General features: G+C 42.6%; 1 protein-coding gene across 9 annotated transcripts in view; it reads right to left on the reverse strand.

Annotated features, from left to right (window-relative positions):
* The window catches only part of LOC145345245 (serine/threonine-protein kinase MRCK alpha-like), a 545,867-nt gene that overhangs the window by 182,152 nt on the left and 340,730 nt on the right, over positions 1-22,985 (reverse strand). For all 9 annotated transcript variants that reach the window (XM_080193034.1, XM_080193032.1, XM_080193031.1 and 6 more), the window contains exons 7-10: positions 19,052-19,252; positions 11,940-12,188; positions 9,934-10,013; positions 5,345-5,511 (exon numbers count right to left, since the gene is read on the reverse strand). In XM_080193034.1, coding sequence (XP_080049160.1) covers positions 5,345-5,511; positions 9,934-10,013; positions 11,940-12,188; positions 19,052-19,252 — 697 coding nt within the window. The remainder of the gene's footprint in view (positions 1-5,344; positions 5,512-9,933; positions 10,014-11,939; positions 12,189-19,051; positions 19,253-22,985) is intronic.

Consider the following 22,985-nt stretch of genomic DNA (forward strand, 5'->3'; position numbering starts at 1 on the left):
AAACTATTTTAGTCATGTCACCATTGTTTCTTTTGACGATTATTTTAAAGCTGTGACCTTCCGTTCACAGTCCTTCCAGCAATCTCCCTATCTACTCTGTCCAAATCCTTCCCAATTTTGAATATCTCATTCAAATCTCCATACAACTGCCTTTCTCTAAAAAAGCAGTTCCAACATTTCCAACTATCTATGCAATGGAAGTTCCTTATCTCTGTGACCATTCATGTGAATCTTTTCTGCACTTTCTCTAAAGCCTTCACATTTTTCTAAAGGTTTAACACCTTGAGCTGGATGCGATACTCCAGTTGAGTGCTTTATCAGCTTTGATTACAGACAGCCTGTCCAGTAGCTCTTCTCTAACAATTTCACACCCTTCAGGTGTCTGAACTACTTCCTCTTTCAACATGGCTTGGGTAGCATCTTCTGCCTTGGTAATGACAGATGCAAAGTATTAATTCAATCCCTCTGCCATGCCTCTGTTTCGACAAACAAAGAACAGTACACCACAGGAACAGGCCCTTTGGCTCTCCAAGCCTGCACCGATCATGTATTCCTAACTAGACCATCTGTCTGTTTCCCTCTATTCCCAGACTGTTCATGTGGCTATCTAGATAAGTCTTACATGATCCTAGCATGCCTGCCTCAACCACCTTGCTTGGCAGTGCATTCCAGGTCCCCACCACCCTCTGTGTAAAAACGTCCTCCGCATATCTGTATTCAACCTTGCCCCCCTTACCTTGAACTTGTGAGCCCTTGTGTTTGTCATTTCCACCCTGGAAAAAGCTTCCAACTGTTCACCCTATCTATACCCTTCATAATTTTATAACCTTCTATTAGGTCGCCCCTCAACCTCCATCTTTCCAGGGAGAACAACCCCAGTTTACTCAATTTCACCTCATAGCTAAGACCCTTCAAACCAAGCAACATCCTGGTAAACCTCTTCTGTACTCTCTCCAAAGTCTCCACATCCTTCTGGTAGTGTGGCGACCAGAACTGGATGCAGTATTCCAAATGTGGCCTAAACAACATTCTATATAACTGCAACATCATATGCCAACTTTTATATTCTATGCCCCAGTTCAACAAAGCAAGCATGCCATATGCCTTCTTCACCACCTTTTCCACCTGTGTTGCCACTTTTAAGGACTTGCACACCCAGATCCCTCTGTGTGTCTATACTCCCGATGGTTCTTCCATTTATTGTATAGCTCCCCTCTGCATTAGATCTACCAAAATGCACCACTTCACATTTATCAGGATTAAATTCCATCTGCCATTTCTCCATGCAATTTTTCAGCCTACCTATATCCTGCTGTTTTCTCTGACAATGTTCATCACTATCCGCAACTCCAGCAATCTTTGTGTCATCCGCAAACTTACTGATCACACCAGCTACATCTTCTTCCAAATCATTTGTACATATCACAAACAGCAGAGTTCCCAGTACAGAGCCCTGCAAACACCACTAGTCACTGACCTCCAACGAGAAAAAGACCCCTCCACTGCCACCCTTTGTCTTCTACGGCAAAGCCAGTTCTGTATCCATCTAGCTAGTTCACCCCTGATCCTGTGAGATTTAACCTTTTGCACCAGCCTGCCATGAGAGACCTTATCAAATGCTTTACTAAAATCCATGTAGGCAACATCCATGGCCTTTCCCTCGTCAATCATTTTTGTCACCTCCTCAAAAAACTCAACCAAACTTGTGAGGCACGACCTCCTTCGTACAAAATCACGTGTCTATCACTAATGAGACTATTCAGTTCTAAATGCGTATAGATCCTATCTTGAAATATCTTCTCCAACAATTTCGCGACCACAGACGTCAAGCTCACTGGCCTATAATTACCCGGGTTATCCTTGTTACCCTTCTTAAATAACGGGGCCACATTTGCTATCCTCCAATCCTCTGGGACCTCACCTGTGTCCAATGAAGAAACAAAGATTTCTGTTAGAGCCCCAGCAATTTCATCTCTTATCTGTCTCAATAATCTAGGGCAGATGCCATCTGGCCCTGGGGATTTATCTACCTTAATGCTTCCTAAAACACCTAACATTTCCTCTTTTGTAATTGTGATTTGTTCTAATGGGTCTACACATCTCTCTGAGACACTACCAATCAATGTATCCCTCTCCTTTGTGAATACTGATCAGATTATTCATTTAGGATCTCACCTACTTCCTTGGGTTCTAAGCATAATTCCCCTCCTTCGTACTTGAGAGGTCTGACTCTTTCTCTGACAATCCTCTTGTTCCTGACGTATGTATAAAATACCTTGGGATTCTCCTTAATCCTGTCTGCCAAGGCCATTTCGTGACCCCTTTTTGCCCTTCTAACTCCCTGTTTGAGTTCTGTTCTACTTTCTCTGTATTCCTCCAGTGCTTCATCTGTTTTTAGCTGCCTGGACCTCATGTATGCCTTTTTTTTCTTTTTGATTAGATCCACAATTTCTCTGATTATCCACGGCTCTCGAATCCTACCTTTCCTGTCCTTCCTATTTACAGGCACATGCCTGTACTTCGTTCCTATCAATTGCTCCTAAAAAGATTCCCACATGCCAGATGTGGATTTACCCTCGAACAGCCTCTCCCAATCAACAACCACTATATCCTGCCTAATCCGGCTGTAGTTAGCCTTTCCCCAATTCAGCACCTTACCCATAGGACGACACTCATGCTTTTCCATGACTATCCGAAAGTTTACAGAATTGTGGTCACTGTTTGCCACATGTTCCCCCATTGAAGCTTTGATGATCTGACCAGGCTCATTCCCCAGTACAGTTCCCTCTCCAGTTGGGCTATTAACATATTGTTCCAAAGAATCTCCCAGGACACATTTTACAAATTTCTCCCCATCCGGATTCCCAGCCCTAAAGGATTTCCAGTCTATACCCGGGAAATTAAAGTCTCCCACTACAACAACCCTATTTTTCTATCCTATTTTGTCCAGAATCTCCTTACATATCCATTCTTCAGCTTCCCATGGGCTGTTGGGAGGCCTGTAGTATACCACCAGCAAAGTGACTGCGCCCTTCCTGTTTCTGAGCTCTACCCACAGTATCTCGTTACATGACTCTTCCAAATTATCCACCTTCTGTACCACTGTAATATGCTTCTTAATCAGTACTGCTACTCCCCCACATTTTCTAGCCTCTCCTCTGTCTTGCCTAAAACCCTTATACCCCGGAATATTCAGCTGTCAGTCCTGTCCTTCTTTTAAATAAGTCTCTGTCACTGCAACCACATCCAAGTTCCATGCATGCATTAGGCTCTAAGTTCATCCGTCTTGCCTGTTATGCTTCTTGCATTTAAGCAGATGTACTCCAGACCTCCAGGCCCAATGAGTTCATTCTCCCCCAGATTGCTCTTCCTCTTAAGTAGCCTGATCTTGGCCCCATGCTCATCCCCAGTCTCTATGCTTGCTGATCTATTGTTCTGATTCCCTCCTCCCTGCTATATTAGTTTAAACCCACCCCGAACCAGACTAGCAAACCCATGCATAAAACCCACTGTCAGCCCCTAACTGGCTCCATGCCTCTTTTACCATTCTTTTACTGTTTATATGCCTGTAGAAGACTTTTGGATTCCCGTTTTACATCAGACATCAGTACATTTTCATACTCTCTTTTTACTTCTCTTGTATGTGGAACTGAGCCACGACAGATCAGCCATGATCTTACAGAAAGGACAGTAGGACTCAGGGGCACAGCCTCAAGATAAAGGGGGAGCGGTTTAGAACAGAGTTGAGGAGGAACTTCTTCACTCAAAGGGTGGTGAATCTCTGGAATTCTCTGCCTGTTGAAGTGGTGGAGGCTGCCTTGCTAAATATTTTTAAGACGCGGGTTGATGGGTTTTTGATAAGCGAGGGGATTAAGGGTTATGGGGAGAGGGCGGGAATGTGGAACTGAGCCACGACAGATCAGCCATGATCTTATTGAATGGCGGGGCAGGCTCGAAGGGCTAGATGGCCTACTCCTGCTCCTATTTCTTATGTTCTTATGAATGGCGGGGCAGGCTCGAAGGGCTAGATGGCCTACTCCTGCTCCTATTTCTTATGCTCTTATGTATGTTTTACTTCCCCTTTATACCACCTCTATATTCAGCCTGGTTGTATTGTCACCTGACATCAGTCATAAGCATATTTTTTCTTCGACATCTTAATCTCGATATCTTTTATCATTGAGGGTACTCTAGGTTTGTTTGCACTGCCCTTTTGTAAAGATATACTTGTCTCTGCCCGAACTCTCTCTCCTTTGAAGGCAGTCCATTGTTCAGCTACTATTCTGTCTCCAATTGATCCAGGCCAGATTCACACTCACTTAAAATGTCTTTCCTGCAGTTGGTTATTCTCTGCATTAGTGGAATGGTTTAACCAGTGGAGATTCAAAGAGACTCAAGGGTCCAGACACATAGATCATTAAAATATCATGGACACGTCCAGAAAATAATTTAAAACAATGATGAAATACTGGCCTTCATATCTAGTGGACCAAAATACAAGGGTGCAAAATTATACTACTGCTACACATGGCCTTATTTAACACACATCTAACGTACTGGAGAATCTAGGGCTAGGGAGAAGACTTAAAACATGGCCTGTTGGGAGTAAAATTAGGAAACACTTCTATACAGAAAGGGTGGTGGAATTTTGGAATTCTCTCTGCGAATTCTCTCTGTGGAGATCTCATTGAGACGTATAAGATGATGAATGGGATGGATAGGATAGAGGTGGAGAGGCTCTTTCCGCTCAGAAAGGACAGTAGGACTAGGGGGCACAGCCTCAAGATAAAGGGGGGGCGGTTTAGAACGGAGTTGAGGAGGAACTTCTTCACTCAAAGGGTGGTGAATCTCTGGAATTCTCTGCCCGTTGAAGTGGTGGAGGCTGCCTCACTAAATATTTTTAAGATGCGGGTTGATGGGTTTTTGATAAGAGAGGGGATTAAGGGTTATGGGGAGAGGGCGGGAATGTGGAACTGAGCCACGACAGATCAGCCATGATTTTATTCAATGGCGGGGCAGGCTCGAAGGGCTATATGGCCTACTCCTGCTCCTATTTCTTATGTTCTTATGAATGGCAGATTAATTATCACTTTAATTATATGTTTGGTTGGATTTTTGTTAAGTAAAAGCATTAAAGGATATAGGACAGAAGTGCCTATATGGAGTTAGGTTACAGGTCAGCCATAATCTCATTGAATTACGGAAAAGTTTCGAGGGGCTAAGCACTCTACTCCTTGTTACTGTACTCCTAACAAGGTGGCTTAGCATTACAATTTTCCAGGTACCAACAATAATACTTCACAATGTGCAAAACAAGGGGGTCCCTTTGCAGCTAAACCCTCACCTTGGAGCTTCCTACTCAGTTCAAGTTTTTCTTGCTCTAAGCGTCGTATCCTTCTTTCATAAGCTTCAGTGGCTAAGCTGTCCTCTAATGTCCGCTGAACGTTGATATCGACCTCTGTGGAGGATGAACCAGCAGCATCTCTCAAACTGCTTCTGTCAGACAGAATACTGAGAAGAAAACAAACGTATTAGAAAATACCTTGACACTAGAGGTAAACAATAAATTATATAAAGCAAAAGAAGATCAAAGATTTTGGAAATATCTGTAATCATGGTACAGCTAGCAGTTGCCATAAAAATGCTCAACTGCTCACTTAAATGCCTTGCTAAATGGACAGGCTGTACCTGAATTTTAAATCTGTGTCTTAAAAGTAACCAATAATCATATCTAGATCTGCAACAAACTATAGACTTGGGACTTGTGGTCAGTTACTTAAACTACAAGGAAAGTCTGAGGCTGGTACTTTCCACTACACATTCAACAATTGGCTTTAACCGTGAACAGTGGGGAAAAGCAATAAAACCCATCTTGAAATAATTTATGGTAGATTTGAGATGTTGTCACATTCAGAGAGTGAATGCTCTAAGCTGCATCTTTATCCAGCCAGCAAAAAGACAGGTGTAAAATTGGCTACATTCATGTAGACCAGCTGCTGGGAAACCTGTTGCACTTGATCTGACAGACCACTAGTTGTAGCAAGTCCCAGCAGTTTCGCAATTGTGTTCTAATCGAATGACAGCTGAGTGCTGAAGGGCAGTATAGTGGCACAGTGGTTAGCACAGTGCCAGGAACAAGGGTTCAGTTATGACCACGGATCATTGACTATATGGAGCTTGCACGCTATCCCCAGGTCTGTGTGGGTTTCCTCCAGGTGCTCCAGCTTCCACCCGCACTTCAAAGATGTGTGGGTTAGGTGGATTGGCCATGCTAAATTGCCCCTTAGTGTCAGGAGGATTAGCAGGGTAAATACATGGGGTTATGGGATAGGGCGTGGGTGGAATTGTTGTCGGTGCAGGCTCGATGGGCCAAATGGCTTCCTTCTGCACAGTTTGGATTCTATGATTCTACTGTACGACTGGATCCTTGCTTCGGGGACCTGGCAGGACTAGGATGGTGGGTACCGGGAACCCGCTGCTGAGGGAGGTAGTGGAAGCAGATACGGTAGTGACTTTTAAGGGGCATCTTGACAAATACATGAATAGGATGGGAATAGAAGGATATGGTCCCCAGAAAGATAGGGGGTTTTAGTTCAGACAGGCAGCATTGTTGGTGCAGGCTTGGAGGGCTGAAGTTTTCTTTGTTCAATTATTAACTATAACTTAATTAGTTATGCTAAACACTTATAAATCATTGGCTCGGCCTCAGCCAGGTATTGTGTCCATTTCTCAGCACCAGAGTTAGGAAAGACATTGGAGAGGGTGCAGAGCAGATTTCCTCGAATGGTATTGGAGAAAAGGGAGCAGATACATGGAGACCAGACAAACTGGGACTTTTCTCCTTCCAGCATCAAAGGTAAAAGGCAGACCTAGTAGAAATATCCAGAAGTATGAAGTGATGCAAGTAGGGATAAATCATTACCTCTGACAAGTGGATCAGTGACCAGAATTCATAGATTTGAAATAACTAGTAAGGATATAGAGAAATACAGACAGATGCTAAGATTTAGAATGCACTAGCCGATGAAATGAGATTCCATAGGACCTTTTTAAAAGACCATTAAGTATGCTTCTGAACAGGACCAATTTGATGATTATGGAAATAAAGTTGGGGCATGGGATTAAATTGGACAACTCTATGAAAGAATTATCACAAGTTTGATAGGCCAAATGGCCTCCTTCTCTGGTGTAACATTCTATGATTTTACTTCACTGATCATTTATACTTTACTGGGGATATCCTGAGACATGAAGGGCGCTAAATAAATGCAAGCTTTTTTTTCTCTTTTATAGGTATGTACAGATCTGCTCCTGAGGTTTATAGCACAATCTGAAGAATTGAAATTGAGTCATTACATAATTCTTTAGCGATAGATTATAAAAAGGCAGCAATCTGTTGAAAAGTTGGACTGCCCACCCAGTTATTGAAAAATATCATACGAAAGCTGGAATTAAGAGGGGCTAATTTAATCACAGTATACTGCTAGCAAAGGAACAATGATCAATGGGAATGTGGGTCAGATAAATGCACATCATTTGTAGTCCCAATTCTCTGACCCACACTCCCTCCCACTGTGGAGTGGGCTCTACTGGCCAAAGCAGCTCCATCTATGAGAATGAGGTTTATCTTAAAGACAGAACGGCGTCACGTTCATTAGTGCTACAGTTAAATGTAGCTTGATTTCTGCTGTTGCTCCATTTTGGTAGTTCAACTGATAGGGCTGATAGCTTGTGAAGGACCTGATTGACTGGTACAGGTGTCAAGTCTGGAAGCTACATATATTAATTCATACGGCCCTGTTCTTTGCAGACTGAAAGAGTAGGTACACACACTGCGCCTGTTTCAGCGGTAGCTATTCGCTGGTTCATTCTACAGGCCAATGGCTTGACCAGAGTTAAGGTGCCTGGTTTAAATTTCAAACATAGAAACTAGGAATAGCAGCAGCTATTTGGCACTTCGAGCCTGCTCCACCATTCAGTACGACCATGACTGATCCTCTATCTCATTGCCACATTCCTGCTTTTCTCCCCATATCCCGTGATGTCATTAAAATCTAAAAATCTCTTTCTTGAATGCATTCAAGAAATTTGGCCTCCACAGCCTTCTGTGGTATAATGTTTACTCATTTCAGCCTTAAATGGTCTACTCTGTATCCTGAGACTGGTTCTAGATTCCCCAACCAGGGAAACCATCCTCCCTGCATCTTGTCTATCCTGCCCTGTTAGAATTTTATACATTTCCATCAGATCTTCTCTCATCCTTTTAAACTCTGGTGAATACAGGGCCAGTCGAACCATTCTCTACTCATAAGATGGTCCCATCAACCCCAGTATTAGCCATGCTGGCTTTGTCAAATCCAGTAATGTTTTCTATATGTTCTGTTATCACATATACTATATTAGGCACTAGCATCTTCACCATTACTTATGTCTGACTAACTGGTCTGTAATTCTCACTTGTGAACCAATCAGCACCTTTTTTCATAAAGTATAAAGTTGCTGTTTCCCTTGACATTGGTATTCTTGCAATTGTCCTGATGATGCAAGACATAAAGCTTCGACATAATGGATTTTCCAGCACATCCCACCTGTGGGATCTTCCAGCCTTTCAATCCCTCCAAAGGCAACACTCCCATGGCAGGTTCCCTGGCAGCAAGATGGACAAGCCAAAGAAAATGCCATGGACATTGGTGGGACCAGATGAGCTGTCTCCACCCCTGGTCAACATACTGGTAATGACTAGAAAATCCCATCCAATGTCCTTCTTCAGCAATACTAAAGTTCAAATATCACAGAATTACTTGTAAAGAGAGCATTGACAAATGGTTGTTTTGTGTACTGGAAGAAAGTATTCCCCAGGGATGAATAATGGGACCACTGGTTTTGTTAATTTACATCTATCACTTGTCACTGGGTCAAAAACATGGAATGCCCTTCCTGGCAGTACGATGAGGGAACATAAGCCACATGGACTGCAGAAATTCAGGGCGACAGCTCACCATCACCTTTCACACCCAGCAAAGTAATTTTTTAACAAGCAAATCTAGAGGGATGAATGAGAGTTTCAGCAGCTAATGAGCGAAGTTAGAAGATGTTATAGAGTTGGAGATAGGTGTTGCTGGATTTGGCACAAACATGTGGTTGGAAGCTCAGCTCAGGGTCAATTTTTCCAACTAGGTTGTGAACAGATTGATGGCAGACCATATGTCTGCTGCCCTTGTCTCTCTGGGTGAGAGGGGTTGCTTGTTTGGAAGGTACTGACAAAGGAATCTTTGTGAATTGCTGCAGTGCACCTTGTAGACGGTACACACTGTTGCCACTGTGTGTCAGTGGTGAAGGGAGTGAACGTTGAAGGTGGTGGATGGGGTGTCAATGAAGCGAGTGGTTTTGTTCTGGATGGTGTTGAATGAGTGGTCCAGTGAGTGGAACAAACTGAATTGCTCTTGCAGAGAATCAGCATTAACTAGATGGGCTGAACAGCCTCCTTTTGTACTGTAACTATTCTGATGTGTGCGTTGAGGGACAGTATTCGATTCAAAAGGCCCTAAATTCACTCTATAGGATCCAGAAGCAAGAGACAACCTTCATACCCTTAGTTCAGCTTGGATTTGCATCCAGTCCCAGAAATAATGGCAACTACAACCAATCCTCAACATAAAAATCTTTTAACCAGGGAGGATATAATAGATGAGGCTGTAACAGAGATGCACCATGAGCTTGTAGCATTGGAAACAGAGCAGCAGGGCTTTATCATCAGGTGAGACTTGCTGACATGCCTAATCACTTTGTCAGGGTTTTTTATTCAAGTTTGATTCTGTTAGCATTTTTTATCTGTACAATTTAAAATATGCCCTTTCAGCATCACTCTTTCACAGTGGATGTTCAAAGTACATTCGGCTTCACACAGCATAGTAAAATTCCCACTGCACTTACCAGTTAGTTGTGTATGTAAACCCTATGAAGGGAAGGTGGTGCCCAGAGAAAGCAGTGTGTGTAGGAGGAGGCATCGTCTCCTGAAACAGAATAAAAGGCAAGTTTTACTGACTTGTTTCTATGGCTTCTATTTAAGATTGCTTTGAAAACAAGCTGAACCAATGATGGTTCCCATGTCCTTTGCCCACTGATGATGTGTGCTAAACAGCCTTTCCTCACTCAATAATTAGTTTCTGATGAAGCAATGCTGCTTTAACACGGAAGGATTGAGAGGGAGCCTACAACTCCTTGAGGAACATGGTTTTCCCTTCCTTTCCACCTGAAGATTGTGGATTATTTATTAATAAATATCTCATTACATAGCAACTCATAGAAATAATGAAACCATACCATAAGAGTAATGCAATGCTGTACCATTTGTCAAGTTGTCTGTAAGAACTATGGTTTTCTCAGTGCCACTCACGCCCAGTAAAGATGGAACAAGGCTTTGCAAAACCCTTTCCTTCCCACATTTGCTTTGACCCTAATCAAAACAGTAGTTTTAACTGTAATAAGGCAGAATTTCAGATGTGAAAAGTGTATATGGCATGCGAGGAATGTAATTAAGAAAGACAAGGGCAAGGGAAACAACATAATTGAAAACTAACTGCCAGAAACATTCTGTTTGAACGTTAAGAGTTGTAATTCATTGTTAAATCTCAACTCAATTAGGATGCTGATACGTAGCTGATCTGTTAATATATAGAGTCTCCAGAAGGTTTAAACAAGAGATGGGGAGGTGGTGAGGTAGTGGCATTGTCACTGGACTAGTTATCCAGCAACCCAGAATAAAGCCATGAGTTTGTATCTATGGCAGATGGTGAAATTTGAATTCAATAAAAAATATTGTAATAAAAATCTAATGATGACCATGAAACCATTGTCAATTGTTGTAACAAGCCATCTGGTTCACTAATGTCCTTCAGGGAAGGAAATCTGCTATCCTTATCTGGTCTGGCCTACATGGGACTCCAGATCCATAGCAGTGTAGTTGACTCTTAAATGTCCCTTAGTTTGAGGGTAATCAAGGATTAACAATAAATGTTGGCCCAATCAGCAACACCCACATCCCATGAAATAAAGATTTTACAAATTGAATGGTATCACATAGAAGAAATTTGATCCTCGAAAACACATTGTGCTATGAGTCTTTTACTCATGTATTTTATCAATGAACTATCTGGATCTTAAACAAACACATAGTTAAATATTTCCAATGCAAAAAAAATGTATATTTTAAGTTAGTCAGTCTTTCGTTTTATTTTCTAATCCCTTCTATCTCAACACTCAGACTCAGCAAGATTCGTCAGCAACTTACGTACCAGAGTTAACTTGAATATTGTTGAAAGGGTGAATAATACATTAGAATGGGAACTTAAAAAGCTGACAAGAAAGATACAAAGAATAACATATGAAAGAAAATGTTGGGCAAAGGATCTATCAGCATCCAAAAAGAGGAAACCATTCAATTTTCCCTTCCAATGCTGAAGGACCTGCTGTGTCCCTTAGCATGTTCTATTTTTATTTCAGAATTACAGCTTTTTCTTTTTATCTCTGCAGAATGACAAGTGATTTTTTAAAATCCCACTGCTTTAATGAAATATCAATCAAAAGCAAATTCACAAGATGACTGATTATCTAAGGCAAACACTAAGATAAAAGCAAAATACTGCGGATGCTGGAATCCGAAACAAAAACAGAAAATGTTGGAAAATCTCAGCAGATCTGACAGCATCTGTGGGGAGAGAATAGAACCAATGTTTTGAGTCACAGTAATGAAGGGTCATGAAGTGATGAAACGTTGGCTCTATTCTCTCACCACAGATGCTGTCAGACCTGCTGAGACTTTCCAGCATTTTCTGTTCTTGATTATCTAAGGAATGAGGTCACCTGAGAAGCAATGAGAATTTCATCCTCTTTCAATCTAAATTCCCCTCCCACACACTCAGATACACAAGCTAACTTACAGAATTTTTTAAACAGTCATCATCCACGTCAAAGTTTGAGGTGTCCGTAGGACTGCTGACTTCAGGGATGTAAGGTGCTTCACAGTTTCTGATGTTGTCCCAGTCAATACCAGCAAAGAATGGATGTTTCTTAAAGTCTTCAATCCCATTTTGACCCAGCCGATGCTCCCTGCTACAGATGAGCCTCCGGATAAGGTCTTTGGCATTTTCAGAGACATCGGTGATTTGTATTGGGAACTGAAATCGCTCCTAGTTGTGAGAGAGTGGAGCATGGAAGTTAATCAAACATTCAGAAACAAGTGACTCTCAAGCATCAGTATATTTTTAAGAAGCGGGTTGATGGGTTTTTGATAAGAGAGGGGATTAAGGGTTATGGGGAGAGGGCGGGAAAGTGGAACTGAGCCACGACAGATCAGCCATGATCTTATTGAATGGCGGGGCAGGCTCGAAGGGCCAGATGGCCTACTCCTGCTCCTATTTCTTATGTTCTTATGTTCTTATCAAGCAGCAGAATGTCCTTTAGAGAAGGAGATCTGTCGCCCTTACCTGGTTTTGCCTACATGTGACTCCAAACAAGTGGATGACTCTTACCTACCCTCTGGAATAGCCCAGCAAGCCACTCAGTTCAAGGATAATTAGGGATGGGCAACAAATGCTGGCTTTGCCAGCAATGCCCACATCCCACAAAAGAATAATAAAAATAAATAGTCAGGTCTGTTGACACTGTTCTAGATAGAAATATGACACTCACTGACTTGTTTCTGAAATGTTTTCAGGTAATTCTAACAGGAAATAGTAAAGACCCAGTTCAAATTAAAAGCACAGGCTGCATGCTAATCATTCACCTTCATCTCAGTTCATTCTTCACCTGGCTTTGGAGCCTTAATGTATACAAACCACAACAAGCAAAGGGCCCCAGGGATAGTCTTCCACAGAAAGCAAGACAGAGTTTTGAAACATAGGTAAATAAATAAATACATTTACTCACTGACAGAGGCACACACAGCACACTTCATTTTTGTAATGATACTTTGCTACTAAAAATTATAAAATAAATATTTTATGTTTCGGCTTTAAGATTTAGGATTTTATCACAAGCAGTGAGATTATCTGGGAGGAATAAAGCAGATGTTGGAAAGCAGGATAATTACTCCACTTAGCCATGTAAATATTTATTTTGCAGCAGGCTAAATCAGCTTCTGTTTACCAAAGAAGAGGACCCTTGAGACATTGATTAAAGTAATGGAAAGGTGAGATAGGTTTACAGGGTCAGATATAATGACGTGACACTAGAAATGGGAGGAGCTAGATTCATAGCTAAGAAAAACAGCTTTGAGTTCAGTTGCAGGAAAGGGCTGTTTAAAGATAGAAGCCTACAAGCAGCTCTCTCTCTCTTTCTCTCTCTCTCTGTAAAGTCAATCAGGAAACTCCAAAGCTGTTAACACAGGTTAAAGTAAGACCGCCTGGAGCTGCTAACTATTTTTTAAAGTGGGATTTAAGTCTATAATAGAAATATTGCTTAACTGGAATGGAATAGTGATAAATTAGAAGTTACCAGTTAATTTTTTTCATGTTTAAAGATTGTTCAACAGTTAAGAGTTAAACTGTTTCATTTTGTTAGTGAAAATTGTGTTATAAATAAAGCTTGTTTTGATAAAAAGATCCCGAATTTGTCAGTGGAATTATTCCTGAGGTGAACATAAGAACATAAGAAATAGGAGCAGGAGTAGGCCATCTAGCCCTTCGAGCCTGCCCCGCCATTCAATAAGATCATGGCTGATCTGTCGTGGCTCAGTTCCACTTTCCCGCCCTCTCCCCATAACCTTTAATCCCCTCTCTTATCAAGAACCCATCAACCCGCTTCTTAAAAATATTTAGCGAGGCAGCCTCCACCACTTCAACGGGCAGAGAATTCCAGAGATTCACCACCCTTTGAGTGAAGAAGTTCCTCCTCAACTCCGTTCTAAACCGCCTCCCCTTTATCTTGAGGCTGTGCCCCCTAGTCCTACTGTCTTTTTTGAGCGGAAAGAGTCTCTCCACCTCTATCCTATCCATCCCATTCATCATCTTATACGTCTCAATGAGATCTCCCCTCATTCTTCTAAACTCTAACGAGTACAAGCCTAGTTTATTCGGCCTCTCCTCATAGCTCAATCCCCTCAACTCCGGTATCAGCCTAGTAAACCTCCTCTGCACTCCCTCCAGGGCCAAAATATCCTTGCGCAGATGCGGCGCCCAAAACTGCACACAGTACTCCAGCTGCGGCCTCACCAATGCCCTATACAGCTGCAGCAAGACCTCCCTACTTTTATATTCAATCCCCCTCGCTATGAAGGCCAGCATCCCATTCGCCTTCCTGACCACCTGCTGCACCTGCAAGCTGGGTTTTTGCGACTCATGCACAAGGACCCCGAGGTCCCTCTGCACCGTCGCCTGCTGCAGTTTTTCGCCACGTAAGTAATAGTCCTTCCTACCATTCTTCCTACCAAAGTGGACCACCTCACACTTGCCAACATTAAATTCCATTTGCCATTTCCTGGCCCATTCGCCCAGCCTATCTAGATCCTTCTGCAGACTCTCCACACCCTCCGCACAATTTGCCTTTCCCCCAATCTTGGTGTCATCAGCAAATTTCGACACCCTACACTCAGTTCCCTCCTCCAGATCATCTATATAAATGGTAAATAGCTGAGGCCCCAGCACCGACCCCTGGGGCACCCCACTAGTCACCAACCGCCAATCCGAATAGCACCCATTGACCCCCACTCTCTGCCTCCTATTTGACAACCAATCCTCTATCCACGCTAACACCCTACCCCCAACTCCATGTCCCCTGACCTTCTGCAATTGTGAGGTACCTTGTCGAACGCCTTCTGAAAATCCAGAAAGACCACATCCACCGGCTCTCCTCTATCCACTGCCCTAGACACATCTTCATAGAACTCCAGTAAATTTGTCAGACACGACTTCCCTTTAATGAAACCGTGTTGCGTCTGCCCTATCAAGCAATTCCCTTCAAGATGCCTCGCAATTTCCTCCTTAATGACAGATTCTAACATTTTACCTACCACAGACGTTAAACTAACCGGCCTATAATTCCCCGCCTTTTGCCTGGCACCCTTCTTAAACAACGGCGTAACATTAGCCGTTTTCCAATCTTCCGGCACTTCCCCGGAATCCAGCGACGTCTGGAAAATAACCACCAAGGCATCCACTATAACCTCCGCCATTTCTTTCAGAACCCTCGGATGCATTCCATCCGGTCCTGGGGACTTGTCCACAATCAGCCCCTCCAGTCTGTCGAGCACCACCTCTCTAGTAACAGTAATGTCATTAAGACCCTCCAGTCCTACCACCTTTCCATCGCTAACACCCGGCAAATTATTCACGTCCTCCTCCGTGAAGACAGAAACAAAAAAGTTATTCAAGACCTTAGCCATATCCCCATCCCCTACCACTAGGTCCCCTTTCTCATCCTCTAAAGGACCAACGTTCACCCTAGCCAGCCTCTTCCTTTTTATATATTTATAAAAACTCTTGCTATCCTTTTTTATATTAAGTGCTAGCTCAGCTTCATAGCTTCTCCTACCCTCCTTTATCAACTTCTTTGTCAATCTTTGTTGACATTTAAACCTTTCCCAATCCTCTTCTCGCCCACTGCTCTTAGCTACTCTAAATTCCTCCGCTTTTAATTTAACACTTTCCTTCACCTCCTTCGTTATCCACGGCTTATTACCTCTCCTCCTACTGTCCTTTTTGACCATCGGAATAAATTTCTGCTGAGCACCAAGAAAGATCTCCTTAAAGATCCTCCACTGCTCCTCAGCAGACCTACCTTCCAACGCGCTCCCCCAGTCCACATTCGCCAATTCTTCTCTCATCCTACCGTACTCCCCTCTATTCAAACAAAGGACGCGTGTCCGGGAACCCACTTTCTCCTCCTCCATCTGCAACAGAAACTCCACCATGCAATGATCACTCTCTCCAAGAGGATCCTTCACCGCAAGGTCCCTAATTCTACCCGCCTCATTACATAGCACCAGATCCAAGATAGCTCGCTCCCTCGTCGGCTCCAACACACACTGTTCAAGGAAATTATCCCGGCAGCATTCCAAGAACTCCTCCTCGAGCCCACCTCGTCCAACATGGGTCGACCAATCAATATGCAGATTGAAATCTCCCATAACTACTGCCGTCCCATTCCTGCACGCCGCACTTATTTGCGCGTTAACAGCCCGCCCCACCTCCAGATCATTATTTGGGGGCCTATAGACGACACCCACCAGCGTCTTCCTCCCTTTGCTGTTCCTAATCTCCACCCACAACAATTCCACTTTCTGCTCTTTAGTATCCTTTCCTCACATTTATGCCAAAATAGAAAAATTGTTGGGACCTAGTCTGGCTTCATAATATGCCCTGGGCTTTCTGATCTGGCATACTAACAGTTTCAATTTCACTATAATTATTTTGTGAAAGACTGGGGAGATTGAAACTGAGGGGTTGAGGAAGAAGGGGTGGAAGGGAAAGAGGAAATTGACAAAACAGGAAAGACAAAAGGAATGCAGGCATTGAATTTAGATGAGGTGAGAAGAGAAGGGTTCTTTGAGTAGTTGGTAAAGGAATCTATGAGGAATCCAAAAAATGAAGTTTTTTAGTTTGTTTATTAGTGTCACAAGTAGGCTTACATTGACACTGCAATGAAGTTACTATGAAAATCCCCTGGTCGCCACACTCCAGCACTTGATCAGGTACACGGAGGGAGAATCTAGTATGACCAACGCACCTAACCAGTGTGTCTTTTGGACTGTGGGAGGAAACCGACGCACCCAGTGGAAACCCATGCAGACACGAGTAGAATGTGCAGACTCCGCAGACAGTGACCCAAGCCAGAAATTGAACCCGGGTCCTTGGTGCTGTGATGCAGCAGTGCTAGTCACTGTGCCACCGTGCACAGATCCATAGTGGAGCCATATAAAGTTGCTAGAAAAAGTAGCAAGTCTGAGCATTGGGAGTTCAGCAAAGGAGGACAAGGAGATTGATTAAGAGAGAAAATATGGAGTAACATAATAGCAGATTGTAAAAGCTTCTAGACATATATAAAATGATTGAAGACAAATGTAGGTCCCTTACAATCCATGTCAGGAGAATTTATAATAGAGAACAAGGAAATGGCAGAGTAATTAAACAACTTCATCGAATCTAACCAATATTTTGAAATTATTTCTAATATTTCAACTGTATTATTGATGTCCTTCCCGCTATTTTCGGAGCAGTTTTCACATAGAAACCAGAAGCAGGAGTAAGCTGTTCGGTCCTTTGAGCCTGCTGAGTTATTTATTTTGATCATGGCTGAGTTTCTATGAGAAATATAATCCTAACTGACTTAGTCTCTCCTTGTATGACAGACCTATTAGTTACTTCCTTAAAGAATTCCAACAGATTTGTCAAGGATGATATCCCTTACGCTGACTTTGTCTTTGACTTTGACACTGCCTTCCAAATGCCAAGTTATGAAATCCTTGATAATAGTCTCTAGCAAATTCTCCAGTACCAACGTTAGGCTCACTGGTCTATAGTTCCCCATTTTCTCTATACCTCCTTTTTTGAATAGTGGGCTTACATTAACTACCCTTCAATCTGTAGGAACCAGTCCAGAGTCCAAAGAATTTTGGAAAATAACCACCAATGGATCTACGATTTCCAGGGCCAGTTCCTTAAATACTCTGGGATGAAGATTATCAGGACTTGGAGATTTATCCATCTTTAATCCCTTCAATTTCCCCCAAATCATTTCTCTATTAATGCTGATTTCCTTCAGCTCCTCACTAAAACATGTTTCTCTCAGCACTTTTAGTACATTATTCATGTCTTCCTTTGTGAAGACTGAAGCAAAGTACAACTGCAATTCCTTGGCCATTTCTTTATTCTGCGTTATGAATTCTTCTGTTTCTGGCTGTAAGGGACCTACATTCGTTTTTATCCATGTTTTTTTCTTTATATACCTATAGAAACTTTTACAGTCAGTTTTTATGTTCCCTGCTAGCTTACTTTCATACTCTATTTTTCCCTTCTTAATCAATTTCTTGGTCCTCCTTTGTTGAATTTTAAACTGCTCCCAATCCTCCGGCTTATTGCTTTTTATGCTTCTTCCTTGAATCTGACAACACCAGGTTAAAGCCCAAAAGGTTTATTTGGTAGCATGAGTTTTTGGAGTGCCCCTCACAGTGTCCCTCACCTCCTTCATCAGACGAGTGCCTTTCACTTCCCTTGTAAGCTATGGTTTGGCCATAATTCCCTGACCACTCTTGCGCCAAACAGGAATAAACAATTTCTGGAGTTCGCCTATTTATTCTTTAAATATCTACCATTTCCTGTCCACTGTCTTTCCTTTCAGTAATGCTTCCCAGTCCGTCATGGCCAATTCATACCTTATACCATCATAGGGTTATAGGCATTGCTGGCTAGGCCACCATTTGTTGTCCATCCCTAATTTCCCTCAAGAAAGTTGTGGTGAGCTGCCTTCTTGAACCACTGCTGTCCATGTGGTGCAGGTACACCCACAGTGCAGTGAGGAACGAAAAAGGAAGTTGCAGCAGACCATAGTAAAAGAAGGAGCAGCACTCCAAAAGCTTGTGATACTAAATAAACCTGTTGGACTTTAACTTCTTACTGTGTCCACCCCAGTCCAATGCTGGCATCTCCACACCACAGCAGACCATTGTACAGGAAGTTGCAGCAGACCATGGAAAGTTAAATCAATCCACAAACATTTCAACAATCCATGTTAAGCACAATGGTATAAGAGTTTAAAGCTTTTATACAATGATTCCTACAATCATGAATACTTAGACCATCTCCTATTACTAAGCTGTGGTGCGTTTTAGCTCTCTCTCCCAAAATATACCAATTTCCACACTATCTCCAACTTGTGAATCATAAGGTAACAGCTTTTAATGGGATAAATACACAACATTTAGCAGAATGTCTCCCTCCTCATAAAACAGCATGTCTGAGGTCACTGATGAACCTGATCAGAATTAAATACTGACACCTGAAGGAGAAAACATCAAAAATACCAGGTTAGAATGGAGAAAGATTAGAAAGACACTTACTTTATGGTTCATAATTTTCCCATAGGTTTCTACTAAAGATTCTGCATAAAATGGAGTCTCCCCAAAAAGCATTTCATACATGCAAACACCAAGTGACCACCAGTCACATTCTGGCCCGTACTTTCCTTTGCCATCTTCCATGGCCTGCAGGATTTCAGGGGAAATGTAGTCAGGGGTCCCCACTGCAACGGAAGATTGGACCTGCATTAGAAAAACAAATGTGAGATTTCTTGGAATCATAGTAAAACTAGATCTAAAGCAAGTATCCACAATCCCCTCCCAACCCCTGTATGCTCAATTTTTAAGAAGTGCCTCATTATAAATAGTCCCAACGGTCCTGAAGAGGACATGGAATGTAAATCTCCCCATTGTCCCACTGATATTGTGCTGTAAATGCATGAGCAACTTCTGATGGAGATTTATTGATCTGCAACGCTAACTCCATTTCTCTGTCCACAAATGCTGCAGCACCAACTAAGTGTTCCCAGCATTTTATCATTGTACAAATATTACCCCAAATTCTAATCCTCCCCACCAACAATCACCTCTCAAGACAACATTTACGCTCATCTAGAAGTAAAGACCAAATTCTGCATTTCAAAGCAACTCCCAATTATCACTCAGAAAGAGAACGTGCAAGAAATATAATGCTAACAATCTGCTCATCCAGCCTCTCATGGATATCTCTTATGGTAACTCATGGATTGACAACTATCAGGTTTCAGGAGTTTTGGCACATTCTCCACAGAAAAGGTTTTTGAGGTAAAAAAGGAACTAGAAAAGATCAATTTTAAAACATAGTAGATTATCACAACTGAAAGATAGTTAAGATGTTGTTGAGATTGTTTTCTCATTAATTGCACATAAGTAACATGCTGACTTGTCTTTGCAATAGTTGATCACCCATTGTGTTGAAGGTCTTCAATAAAGCAGAATGTCAGCGGCCTTAAAAGAACAGATTAGGTTGAACACAAGATGGAAAAGCCTGGTAAAAGGGTGACCCAGAAAGGAAGAATACAGAGGAACTGGTCTATATGAAAAACAATACGACTCGCTAAAGTGCAGCATTTGCATTATTTTTACGTTATTTCAGAGATAAGTTAACAAAGTTAATCTCAGCATAACAACAGTTCTGTGCATTCATCTTATCTGTGGGTTACACATTTCACAGGATCCCTACAGGAAGCTGCCATTTGGCCCATCAAGTCTGCACTGACTCTCTGGCAGAACATCTTACCCAAGTCCATCCTCTTAACCTCCTGCATTTACCCTGCTAATTCCTCCTAACTTACACATCTTGGGACACTAAGGAGCAATTTAGCATGGCCAAACCACCAAGCCTGCAGATCTTGGGAAGTGGGAGGAAACCAGAGCACAAGGAGGAAACCCACACAGGCATGGGGCGAATGTGCAAACTCTACAGACGCTAGGCTGGAATCAAACCCGGTTCCCTGGCGCTGTGAGGCAAATCTCTCTTCATCTAGCCTTAACTCAGACTGTTTTGGGAGAAATGGAAGAAATAGGCATGTAATCTAGTAATAAACCTTTCTGTGTTTACACAGCAAACAGTTTCTTATCTAACCTCATGCATATCAGTAATCAGAGATGACCCTGCCAGGTTTCTGCCCTAAAGCTGGCATCATTAATCAGAAATACGAAGCCTCGAGACACACTGAAATCACATGAAGAAGCGTTAACCGTACTTTCTTAGGTGCAAGAAGCTGACAGTTTCAGTGATAGTGTGTTGGGAAGTTTTTGTAATTAAGACAACTAGCTGATTTCATATTTAATTTACACAGCAGCCCATCAACATAATCCAGGCTCAGTATTCATCTTAGATGGGCTATATCTTGATTCATTAAGCACTGTTCTCATGAAGACACTAACTCCTAGCTGTGAAATGAGTTCAGGGACTTTCTGGCAAACCCATTCAACTGACCATGCTGTATGCATCAGCCAAGAGACAGACTGCCAACAGCAAGGTTTTGTGCACATGGCATGACAACCAAGCTCAATCCTGGTTTCAATGTTCACACATGGTGACTGAGTTTCCAAGATGAGTGAGAAATCTGCTGATTTTTTGCTCTCAAAGGCCAATTTAATAAAATGCTTGGTCTAAGAAATCAGTTTTGAACGAAAAGTATGGAGGGGGATCAAGGGCAGGATTTCTAGAGTTGGATTCAATGAGGCTGAATGAGAAGTGAGGGATTGGCCAATGTTCTAAGTCAGAGCAAAAGTGTGGGGTTCGGGCAAGTGTAGGGCTCATGTGGGGTGTGGGGAAAGGGTGGTGTGTAACTGTGCTAATTAAAACCTGAGAATGTTGCTTAGACAAAACAAAAACAAAAAGTGCTGTAAAATCTCAGCAGGTCTGACAGTATGGCGAAAGAATAGAGTCAATGTTATAGTGTTCAATTCTGGTTGCCACACTATCAGAAGGATGTGGAGGCTTTGAAGAGGGTACAGAGAAGATTTACCAGGATGTTGCCTGGTATGGAAGGCATTCGCTGTAAGGAAAGGTTGGAGAAACTTGGTTTGTCCTCATTGGGACAACAGAGGTTGAGGGGTGACCTGATAGAAGGCTACAAGATTATGGGAAACATGGACAGAGTGAACAGTCAGAAGCTTTTCCCCCAGAGTGAAAGAGTCAATTACTAGGGGGCACAGGTTTAAGGTGTGATGGGCAAGGTTTAAAGGAGATGTCCGAGGCAGATTTTTTACACAGAGGGTGGTGGGTGCCTGGAACTTGTTGCCAGGGGAGGTAGTGGAAGCGGATACGGTAGTGACTTTTAAGGGGCATCTTGACAAGTACATGAATAGGATGGGAATACAGGTCCCTGGAGGATGAGGGTTTTAGTTAAGTCGGGCAGCATGGTCGGTGCAGGCTTGGAGGGCTGAAGGGCCTGTTCCTCTGCTGTAATTTTCTTTGTTGTTTGTTTTAAATCAGGATGATCCTTCATCAGAGCTGGTTAGTCCACAGCTGGAGTACTGTGTGCAGTTCTAGTCACCTCGCTGTAGGAAGAATGTGATTGTCTTAGAAAGGGTACAGAAGAGATTCACCAGGATGTTGCCTGGGATGGAGCATTTGAACTATAAGGAGAGACTTAGATTGATTTCTTCAGAGCAGAGAAGGCTGAGAGGGGTATGATTGAGGTGTGTAAAGTTATGAGGGATATGGACAGGATGAGTAGGGAGCAGCGGTCCCCCTGGTTGAAGGGTCAATCATGAGGGGGCATAGTTTTAGGATAAGGGGCGTAAGATCAGAAGGGATTTGAGAAAAAGAATGTTCATTCAGAGGATGGTGGGAATCTGGAATGCAGTGCCTGGGAAGGTAGTGGAGGCCGAAAACCTTACAACTTTTAAAAATTATTTGGATGAGCATTCGAAACGTCATAACATTCAAAAGGTTATGGGACAAGTGCAGAAAATGGGGTTAGCAAAACTCAGGTGGTAACTGCTGCCAATGGGCCGAAGGGTCTTTTCTGCGCTATAGGACTCCATGGAGGGAATTTTCCCCTCCGCCTGTCATGGGTAGGGGTGCAGAACATGCAACGGTCCATTGACCTCAAGTGGGATTTTCTGGTTTTGGGGTGAGCATGGCCAGAAAATCCCAGCCTATGACAGTGATTCTAAGAAAATTGATGGAGTTAAAATATTACAAAAACATCATAAAGATCACGTGTAATAATGCATCCATGGACCTTATGTTACAGAACATGAAGATAAGTGATTCATCCAGAATTTCAGAAGCCAATATTCTTCAGAATATTGTGCTGCTGGCATTTATTGTCCATCCCCAGTTGTCTTTGAGAAGATGGTGATGAGCTACCTCACTGAACCACTGCAATCAGTGTGGTGAAGATACCTATTAGCTTCCAGGATTTTAACATAGTGACGATGGAGGAATGGTGATATGTTTCCAAGCAAGAATGGAGGG

Source organism: Carcharhinus amblyrhynchos, chromosome 7, assembly GCF_965287045.1.
Source record: "Carcharhinus amblyrhynchos chromosome 7, sCarAmb.v2.hapA, whole genome shotgun sequence".
Taxonomy (NCBI): Eukaryota; Metazoa; Chordata; class Chondrichthyes; order Carcharhiniformes; family Carcharhinidae; genus Carcharhinus; species Carcharhinus amblyrhynchos.